Here is a 10,472-nt window from a genome sequence, read left to right on the forward strand (position 1 = left end):
TTCTTTTTAATACTAAAACAGATCAGAGGATACAGGCAGTGTGTGTTTGTGTGCGTGTGTGTGTGTGCATGCGTGAGTGCGTGTGTGTGTGTGTGTGTGTGTGTGTGCATGTGCGTGTGTATGTGTGTGTGTGGACTGGTTTGACAGCCACTGGTGATGATGTGGGGGTGCGATTTGACGGACGAATGACCTGACCAGCACCCTATGAGGACATTTTACTTCTTATACAAGTAGCTGTCTCAGTTTGAATATCTGACTCATCACCTTCAAGAATCAGAAGTCAGTTTGCCTTCAAAGATTCTCGGTCTGCATCCTGCTGGCCCAGAATCTGGTTCTGTCAGCAGAGGGCAGCAGCACTTCCGCTGACTTCTTGTTGCTTTAACTCAGCCAGTGCTCAGTGTTTTTTCTTTGCCTGGAGCAGACTGCATAATGTCTCATCCAGAGCTGTAATTAGCTTCAGTGAGCCCTGTGCTCACTGCTGACGATGGTGATATGAAGGTGAAGATGAGCTCATCAGGACAGGCCTCAGGCCCATGTCTCTCTATGGCACGATATGGGTTAGACAGCAGTCAAATTTCACTGCTTTTTCTATTACTCATTGCATGGCAAACCCCCTGCACACAGTTATGAGCATATGCCAGCTGCAGGTCTGAGTGACACGAGCAAAAGCGAGCAGTCAGGTTCAGCCATGTTGTGTTTGGTTTTATGGTGGCTGTTCCAGATGTACAGCTGATTCAGCTCCAGTTCTCCCCATACAGAGTGAGTAACAACAGGACTGCTCTGAAAGCACATACAGACTACACACAGACATGTTCATTATTTACTAGATCCTCTCTGACTCCTCTGTCTGCATGGCTGCTCACTCTGCAGTCGGCCTTCTTTTACAAACCCAAAGTTTTTGCTCAAAGGCTCGGGAAGCCCCATTCATCCTGATTTGTGTTGTGCATCTGCTGTTGGACAGTGTCTTTTGTGTCTGCAGCATTAACACTCTCAAAGAACAAGGTGTTACCGTCTAACTCCATCAGTGCCTGTTTTATGTCACCACAGACACACACGCACACAGACGACGTGCAGCACGAAGACTGTGCCGTTTTTCACATCTCGGTGTTGACCCAGGAGGACGAGGTGTAGCCGCAGACAGGCTCGTCCATTTGTTGGAACCACACTTACATTCTGACACCTGCCTCGCAGCAGCCCCTCATCCATCAGGTCTGTTCTCTGTTGTGCTCCTGTGCAGCAGCTGTTTGAAAGGAGACTTTTCCATTTCACACAGCTTGAGGGTAGCTTTTCTTTTGAATTTACATGCTGCAGCCACTATCCTGCACCACCCCTCACAGGAGCAATCATTACACAGGTTTCTGTTGAAGCATGGCCACAGCACCCTGGCTGTTGATATTCTGAAGGTCCTCACACTTTGAATCAGCTGATGAGATTGAGAATAGCCAACAATAAAGAACGCTGCTTCAGAACATGAGAGCTTTGATTAATTGGCTTATAAAAACATCTGAACCAACTGTTTTGTGGTTTGCGCTTTGATTTGAGTCAACTTTCATCTTGACATCAGAATAATAAGGCCCTTATTTGTGTAATTATCTAAGGTTATACAGATATTATTGACATTATAACTCATTAAGAACTCCAGTGATGCTGTCAGAAATAATCAGAATTGGTTGATATTATACTCGTGTATAAAACGGATGCTTCTGCACGTAAAATTCTTCTAATTGTGACCTAGCTTCATAGAAATCTGACCACAGATGTGTGGGTGTATGTGTGGACAAATATTTGGAAATAAATAAGTAGGTTTAATGTTTATATATGTTGTTTTAAGGATTTTCCATGTAAACTGACACGGACAGTTTATTAAATTCCAGGTATTCTGCTGGTTGGTTAATGACCTGTAGGTAATGTCCCTTAGTCACAAAATCTTCCTGGAGTCATTGGTAACAGGCCTTAAATGCCATTTTGTGTTAGTTTTGAAGTTCATAATCTAAATGTTTCCACTTGATGCAAGAAAAATCAAATTTCACTTTAGAGAAACAGGAGCAAAAGATGTTGCAGGAAAGTTAGTTAGTTGGGTAGGAATTTGCATGTATTTTTGCATAGAAACAAGGGACTGATTTAATCTAATCTATTTTAAATCCACTTTTATTTCTTACAACCCATCTCTAGCAAAGAAAATCCAACAAGCCAATGCTATTAAAAATCAGATGCATTAATACTTTTCACATGCACCAACTCAAAGCTTTGTTTGGTGTCACGCTTCACGGTGCATTTCAACCAGTTCCCTGCAAGAATGTCACATTTTCTCAACAAGGTTCAGGTGTCAGACATGTATATAACCTCCATATTCTGTGTTTGTGTCAGCTTCGTTTAGCAGTAAGGTTTGCCCATGATCTGAAAAATTCTCACTACTGTTTTGACTTGATGTAGATTGTTCAACAGCCTGCAGGCGGCTTGTCCGAACAAATGTAAACCTGAGCTGTCTTCTGCAGGCTCCTCCCCTTGGCTTTTATAAAACCCTACCTCCCCTCAGCCGGTCTCAGACCAAAGTTTAGACAGTTTGTGAGGGCAGATGCAGAGAGCTGCCCCTGTAGGGAACAAGAGACGGGAGAAATGTGTATTTATGTATTTATTTATTTAGTTTAGGGTTCTATCATCCAAAGAAACTTTCATCACTATTTTTTTCTTGGTGGATTACTTGGAGCTGACTCATCCAGGATTAAAAGGACTCTGTGTTTTTACCTAAAGCTATGGTGGCTTACGATGATCTGGGTAGCTTGGTGCCTATCAAACGGACTTTACAAGTGATAGACTGCCAGAACCAAGCCAACAAGGAATCAGAGGTGAGATAGAAAGCTGCAGTCTGAGCTGATCCTACTGTAAATGTTCGACTCTGACAGGTGAAGTCATCTGTTTGTGTATGAGTGTGTTGAATTGTGAGTGAATCAGTGCCTAACCCTGGTTTTATCACACAAGTGTGTGTGATGGGACTTTAACCTTTGGGTCTGGCGACTTATGGACATCTTTAAGTTTCTGTCTAACCTGATAAACACGACTATTTAAATAAAGTTGCGTGTTGCATGTTGCATCTGACATAGGTTATTCCCCGGAGGAGGCAAAGAAATCAAGACAGTCAGCACAAACAATGATCTGCAAGGTGTTTTTCCCCGTTTCCAAAAAATAGAAAACATGGCTGTTAACTTTATTCATGTGAAAGTGAGCCATGTTATCTCTGCCACAGATCTGCCACAGCAACCGGGTGTTGCTCCCCGACCTTTACGGAAACAGACAGCTGTTGAAACCAAGGTGTGCTGTTTGTGCCCCCCAGCCCTTTTGAGGCTTCTCTCTGTAGACCACACATGGTTTCACTGAGCGGCTTTAGAAGGGGAAGGTCATAAACAAGTCCTTTTCTAACAGAACTGCTGAATTTTGAACAGTTTAGATTCACATCCAAGCCTGATTTAATGGTGGCTTTTGTTTATGTTCAATAAGCTCAGACCATGTTGCAATGACAGACACACATCTGGGGGGTTTACAGGGATACTTCAAAGGGAAAGTGTCTTTTTCTTTTAACCATCCATCCAAAACCACAAACAGTGGCTTCCTGAATCCAGCCCAAAACTTAAAACTCTGCAGAGTTGGACTAACGGGAATAGCAGCTTTCTCTGCCTGTGGGCACTATTTCACAGAGAACACAACTACTGACCCTTTGTTGTTCTGGGGCCAGGACAGGAAGGGCATTATGCTCAACACGCTCTCCCATTGTTGACTTTCAAAAGCCTCCATCTTTCTATTAATGATGTGTTTCACTAATTCCCTTTATCTATTTTTTTTCTTTTTTGAATTTCTTTCCTGAATATAAAAAGTTAATTTAAAGGCATTGAGGTCTGATTCTCAAAAGCCTGCAGACCACAGCTCTATTGTTGACACATGGCGTCTCTTTGGTGTCCCTTGTGGATAGAGGACTTGCTAAGTTCCCAGGGGTGTTTGTGGAGACCCTGACCACAGCAAACTGCGCATCGACCACAGCCGCAGCAGCTCTCAGGCCTCACCAGACAGAGCAGATCTGTTCTACAGCTGCGTCTGCGGTGCCTGCAGCTTCAATGGCGGCAAAATTCCCACATTCACTGAGCCAAGGCTGAATCCCTCTTAGCCTGAGTCAGGAAAATAAAAAGCAAGTGGCTTGTGGCAGCACTGTGCTTAGTCAAAATTATGACATAACAATTAAAATATATGCAGAAGTAGACATGTTGTACTGACGTGTTGTTGAAACAAGGCCTGGCTTGTGCATTGTGCTGCGTTTTTGAACATACTGAGGTAAATGAACTCCTAGATGTTCATCATTAACTCTTCTGAGGCCTGTTGTTGTTGGAAAGAACCCAAGCAGCTTTTCTCCACTCAGCCTCGAGGTGGGGTAAGGAGTGGGTGGAGGGGTTACCTGACCCAGGTGTAGTGTCTCTCTCACGCGAGGCTGGATTGGGAGCTTGTCTGAACTCGTAGCCATTAACTCCAGCATACACCCCCCTGCAATGTTGCACCGTGCAAACGCTTTAGGGCAGTAGGTCGACTGTGTTTGCAACTTCTGTTGGTTTCCCTGACCCAAAGCAGCAGTGTGATTGCTCTATACCACCACACTATCCTGGACTGCTCCATCGGAGAGCAGCACTTTATTGCAATCGGAAAGCTTTTATCGCACTTTGAGTGTCGGAGCAAACCCGTGTTGGACTGGAAATGTGTCTGTTGTCAGTGCACAGGGAGAGGCATCGAACAGCTGAGAAGCACAGTCCCATACATGTTTGGCATTCCTCCAAACCCCCCTTCCATAACAGACCACCAGTCAGAAGGGTCTTTGTGCTCAGTGGGCTGGCCCGGCGCTAGACGCCTGACATGATAGAGTCAAACAGCTGTTGAAGCTTCCTCCTACGTATCTGACACCACTTGCCCGTCTGTCTGCAGTTCCTCTCCGGCTCCAGCTATTCCTCTTGCCTCGACCTCAGATCAGGATTTATGACTTGACCCGATGCATTTTGTCACCAGTAAGTCAAAAGGGAGAGCTTGGACTTACTTTTAAAGTCTTACGTCACTGACTGATTCACTGTAACCCATTGCAAAAAGTTCAGCCGTGTATTTTATGTAAGTTATGTGAAAAGACTAACTTTTGCTTTTGTTTTTCTTCTGCTTTTACCAGGAACCCAGCAACAAGCGTGTCCGTTCTCTCGGCAGGGTGACGTCTCTAGCCAACCTCATCTCTCCGAAGCATGGGGCCGTCCGGCGCTTCGGCCAATCCATCCAAGTAAGCTTTCAGTGAATAAAGACAGCTTCTCTGGTTGAGAGGTGTCTACCGACATGGCTGACATATGTTGCTCCTCCCTTTGATTGCGCATAGGCCTCTTTCAGAGGTGATGGCAAGTTGCCGGGCGTGCCCCAGAAGCCTTGTGGCAAGGCGGCAGTCCCCACACCGCCTAAAAGGAGGAACAGCACCCTGTGGTCGGAGACAATAGACGTCAACCAGAAGGGAACTTTCTCCATCAAAGAGATCAAGAGACAGGAGGTGAGACTCAACACATTAAGACAGTAAAGTACAGTGGAAGGAAAAAACGACAGCTAAAAATTCCAGACAGGAAAGAATTCCACCTATCCACCGGACTAGTATCAGAAGGGATTGTCTCAAATGTTTTGTTTTAGTAGAGCAGCTTTTCCTGGACCCGTTTCCTTCTCTGTAAACTCACATAAAAATGACAAGCCAATGAACCCCTGCCCAACACTCCCCACTAGTTTTTCACGTGTCAGGCATCATAGCCAGCTGTCTACAGGCGAGGGCAGCCAGCCAAAGTTAACCTGAGCCATTCGCTTTCACTGCAGTGTTGGATTTAGTCTGACTATTAATTGCAAAAATTGAATGATAATCATGACCTTTGTGTCTATCTAAAAAAAACCCTCTGTTTTGATTTCTTCAGGCCATATTTGAGCTGTCTCGTGGTGAGCAGGACCTGATCGACGACCTGAAGCTTGCACGCAAGGTTTGTGCTTTTAAAACTCTTAAGGAGGACTTCTTAAAGCAAACAGATTAAATCAAATTCTGGCAGACCATCCATGCAGCCAAGTCAAGAGCTATAAAAAGACAGGAATTGTACCTCTGCCTTTTTCTTTTACCCCTGAAGCTATTCTTAGCAGCTGCCCCTGTTTGAATGTTTAAACTGAACTCTTCTGGTTTCGCTCTCCTCCACAGGCGTATCACGACCCTATGCTGACGCTCTCCATCATGTCTGAGGAGGAGCTAACGCACATCTTTGGTAACCTGGATGCCTACATTCCTCTGCATGAAGACCTGCTGGTTCAGCTTTCCAAAGTAACAGATCCGGATGGGACAGTGGGAGAAATTGGACAGATCTTTGCAAACTGGGTAGGTGTCCCCTAACAGTTTTAAAACTAATGGGATTTTCATTTTTTAAATGCTGTGTTTTGGGATTGAGAATGCCATTAAAGCAACCTTGCTTCTTCTGCAGCTGCCAAGGCTCAATGCCTACAAGGACTACTGCAGCAACCAGCTGGCAGCCAAAGCCCTGCTGGACCAGAAGAAACAGGACCGACGGGTGCAGGATTTCCTGCAGCGCTGCATCGAGTCCCCTTTCAGCCGGAAGCTGGACCTGTGGAGCTTCTTGGACATCCCACGCTCTCGCCTGGTCAGATACCCACTGCTGCTCAAACAGATCCTGAAGCACACTCCACCAGAGCACCCTGATGCTGCCAGCCTTGAAGAAGCAGTGAGTACACCTCAGAGATCCAAACCAGTTCATCTCAGCAACCAGCACTGCCTGATGTTTTAACAAACACAACCCCTGTGTGTTTAGATTACCATCATTCAGGGTGTTCTGTCTGACATTGATATAAAGAAGGGAGAGTCGGAGTGCCAGTACTACATCGAGAAGCTGGAGTATCTTGACGACAGGCAGAAGGACCCTCGCTTTGAACAGTGCAAGAGCCTTCTGTGTCACGGGGAGCTACGAAACAAGAGCGGCACGGTGAGCTACACATCCCAGGTCAACACAGCATTCACTTGCAGACAAGTTTGATTTGTATGAATTTCAAGAAAGCCAAATTTTTTATTTGAAAAGTCTGATTTGAATGATTTTCTTAAATGATTTCTTGTAGAAGCTGCATGTGTTCTTGTTCACCGAACTTCTGGTCCTGACCCGCCCAGTTACTAGAAATGAGCGCCAGTGCTTCCAAGTCTACAGACATCCGATCCCAGTTCAAGATCTGGTGTTGGAGGACCTGCAGGATGGAGACGTTCGAATGGGTGGCTCCTTCAGAGGCGCCTTCAGCAATGCAGAAAAAGGTAAGGCTGGTGGCACAAATGCTTCCAGGAGTTAGTGGCCATCAATAGTTTGTCCTCTAATTCCAGCTTCTTTCTTTTTCTGCAGCAAAGAACATATTCCGCGTGCGTTCCCAGGACCCAACCCAGGCGCAGTCCCACACGCTGCAGGTCAACGACGTCTTCCACAAGCAGCAGTGGCTCAACTGTCTCCGCAGCGCCATCTCCGTCCACCGGCCTGTAAGCGAGCCTTCCACCCCAAGCCCATCAATGCGTGACGCCTGCTCCAAGCGCCGCCCATCCTCCGCCTCTGCCATCATCCACGCGGAGGAACCAGATGAAAACTGCTCACAGCGCGTCTCTCAGTCAGCTCCCAGCTCGCCATGCAACAATTCTATACCCAGCCCCACCACACCATCATCTCCATCATCATCATCATCATCATCCTCATCCTCATCCTCGTTATCGCCACTTTTTTCTCTAACATCACACAAAACAAAAAAAGACAAAAAGTCTCTGTGTTCCTTAGGGAAGAGGAAAGAGACAATGGTGTGAAGTGAGAGGGAGGAAACGGACTTCTGAGCGGACACTTTTTTGCTTTTTGTACATAAAACAGTGAAACGAGGGGTTTGTATTTATGTGTGTCTGTGTTATTACCGCAGTGTTCTGTGTTACTGTCCTCTTCGGCAGCTATCTACAAGTTCATCCATCAGAGACGGTATTCTGGAGCATGCGCGACTCCCACCGGCTCTAAAAGGGAGGCACAGCGAGGAAAAACAACCCCAAGAATCTGTCTCAAGATTGATGATTTCTTGAAGGAGGAGGTGGCGATCAAACTTTGTTTACTATTAATTTGATATTTAAGCATTATTTTAGACCTGTTCTGGGAGGCAAATGAAAGTTTTACATTTTTATACTTTTTTTTAAAATAGTTTTTCTTTTGTTATTAAGCAGCACTGTTCTAGCCTTAGGAACATGTTTTCCTTTCTTTGTTGTTGAGGGTGTTCAGGTGAGGAAACAAAAGAAGTGAATCCCACCAAAGGATGAGAAGTACAACATGAAACTATAAATTAAACAGATGACGTGTCTTATTTTGATGCATTCCTTAATTACACCGATTTTGAATCCTGGACACTGTTGGATTCACCTACAGAGGCATTACTTTGAATCCAGAACGGATGAGATTTTTGTTTCTCACTGAGAAGAGCAACAATTTGGAATCATACCAGAGATGATAAGTTTTGTTTTGAAACAAAATTTTGAACTGAGCCATGTTGGCTTTTTTAAGCTGACTTTTCTGAATGAAATGGATCATTTTTCTGTGTAGCATCTTGCATGAAGCTTTAGTTGTAAACACTGCTTGAACAGTCGAGGCAACAAGAAGTTGAACGCTGTCCTTTAGGACAGGAGAGGACAGGAAGAGTAGTTGTTGATGAGAAAATGTTGAGACGTGAAGAGATTAGAAGCATGATGGGAAAAGTTGTGTTTTGGAACTGAAATGGACTTCACTGGAGTGAAGTGGAATCCAGTTTGAAGCTGGTGGTTTTATAAAGAGATGGAAATTGATGGGAAACGTAAGTAAGGGTGGCTGTGAAATGGTTTTTGTATGTGGACAAGATGGTTTTCTTTGGTTGTTCAGATTGAAATGAAAGAAAGATGCAACACGTTTGCCACAAATTTATGTAATAAAAAAAAACAATAAAGATCTGTGAGAAAAGAAAGATTTGTGACTGAATCTTAATGTCCTTGTATTTTATTCATGCTTCACAAAAACTCAAACATTTGGGGAAATGTGATTTACAACCATTAATTAATGCAAAGCAGAGGCGTTTTATGACGATTCAATTCTTTATGCTAGAAGACTTTAATAACCAGTGGTTATGTATCAGAAACAATACGACGGAATTTAACAATTCCTTAATTACATTTAAAATCAATACACCTTCTATTGATACAGATGCAGTCCTGGTTTTTCCTTTAGAGCCAAAACAAAGAATCACTTTTATATCCTCCAAAACAGTTTGGGTTTAAAAGGATTTAAGGCTCAGACAACTCTCCACTAAAAGATGGTTGAGATTTTTAAAAAGCCTTGTTCCAGTCCTCACTGGGAGAAAGTTAATAGTTTTTGTCTTTAAAATTTATCTGCTCAAAAGAACCCAAATGAAGCTCACGTCCCTCTTAAAGACTTCATGTCGGTTTCTCACAGAGTGTTCTCTGATGGCCATTTGCTTTGCTGGACGCTGGCGGGTTTGTAACCAGCAGCTGAGTCTCTTGTAGATATAGATGCAACCATTCATAGGTGTTCATGTGTTTTTCTTTTCTACAATGAACAAACAACATGTGGGTGAAATTTCCCAATTTCCCATGCAAAAATCTGAATGTTAGAAGTTAACTTTAAGGTGCTTCTTTGCATGACAGAGCGGCTCTTTTATGGATGTCACCGCAGTAACCAGTAATCATAGGCGTCATTTTAACCGGGGACGCCGGGGACATGTCCCCGGCAAAATTTGTGATTGGCAGCTGTGTCCCCCCCACTTTCAAAAACGCCTGCTGATGAGGATTTTTGTTTTACCAGCTCAGATCTTATCCAGGGGTCGGCAACCTATTCCCATCAAAGAGCCATTATTACCCGTTTCCCACGGTAATTCTGGACGGAACTTAATAAGCAGTGACTTAAGTGAAGCAGGCAGGTCGCGCTAGAAAATTTAGTTTAAAAAGACATCATAAATGTGTTCCCCCGTCCTTTTTACTTATAAAATATGAAGTAAAAACTCACAATTTAATTTTCATTCATTTGTCATTAATATGTAGTATACACCCGTGCGTTAAGTGGACCGTCTTCCAGTAAACGCAAAGCATCCAGCCCACCTCTCCAAATGCGTAAAATGTGCATCAGCCGCTAGTTAGGCGCGTCGTGCGCACCATCAGCTCCGTCAGCCCAGACAAGAGCAGAGCAAATAAAGAATAGAGGATAATTGTGTCTGGATGTGGATGGAGATTACATTTTACAGCAGCCTGATCATCATTTAAATACGTAAACCATCACCTGTCTTCTAGTCCATGCTATCAGCATTATTTTAATTGGTGTGTGTGTGTGTGTGTGTGTGTGTGTGTGTGTGTGTGTGTGTGTGTGTGTGCGTGTGCGTGTGTGTGC

The 10,472-nt window shown here is 44.1% G+C and overlaps 1 protein-coding gene across 1 annotated transcript; it reads left to right on the forward strand.

Annotated features, from left to right (window-relative positions):
- Positions 1 to 2,543: 2,543 nt before the first annotated feature.
- On the forward strand, positions 2,544 to 8,567 carry net1 (neuroepithelial cell transforming 1). Its single transcript, XM_015976920.3, has 9 exons — positions 2,544 to 2,846; positions 5,192 to 5,296; positions 5,390 to 5,554; positions 5,961 to 6,023; positions 6,233 to 6,406; positions 6,510 to 6,767; positions 6,855 to 7,025; positions 7,156 to 7,342; positions 7,428 to 8,567. The coding sequence occupies exons 1-9, from the start codon at positions 2,754 to 2,756 to the stop codon at positions 7,871 to 7,873; spliced, it is 1,662 nt and encodes a 553-aa protein (XP_015832406.3). The 5' UTR covers positions 2,544 to 2,753; the 3' UTR covers positions 7,874 to 8,567.
- The last annotated feature ends 1,905 nt before the right edge of the window (positions 8,568 to 10,472 follow it).

This window comes from Nothobranchius furzeri, chromosome 1 (assembly GCF_043380555.1).
Source record: "Nothobranchius furzeri strain GRZ-AD chromosome 1, NfurGRZ-RIMD1, whole genome shotgun sequence".
In the NCBI taxonomy this organism is placed as follows: Eukaryota; Metazoa; Chordata; class Actinopteri; order Cyprinodontiformes; family Nothobranchiidae; genus Nothobranchius; species Nothobranchius furzeri.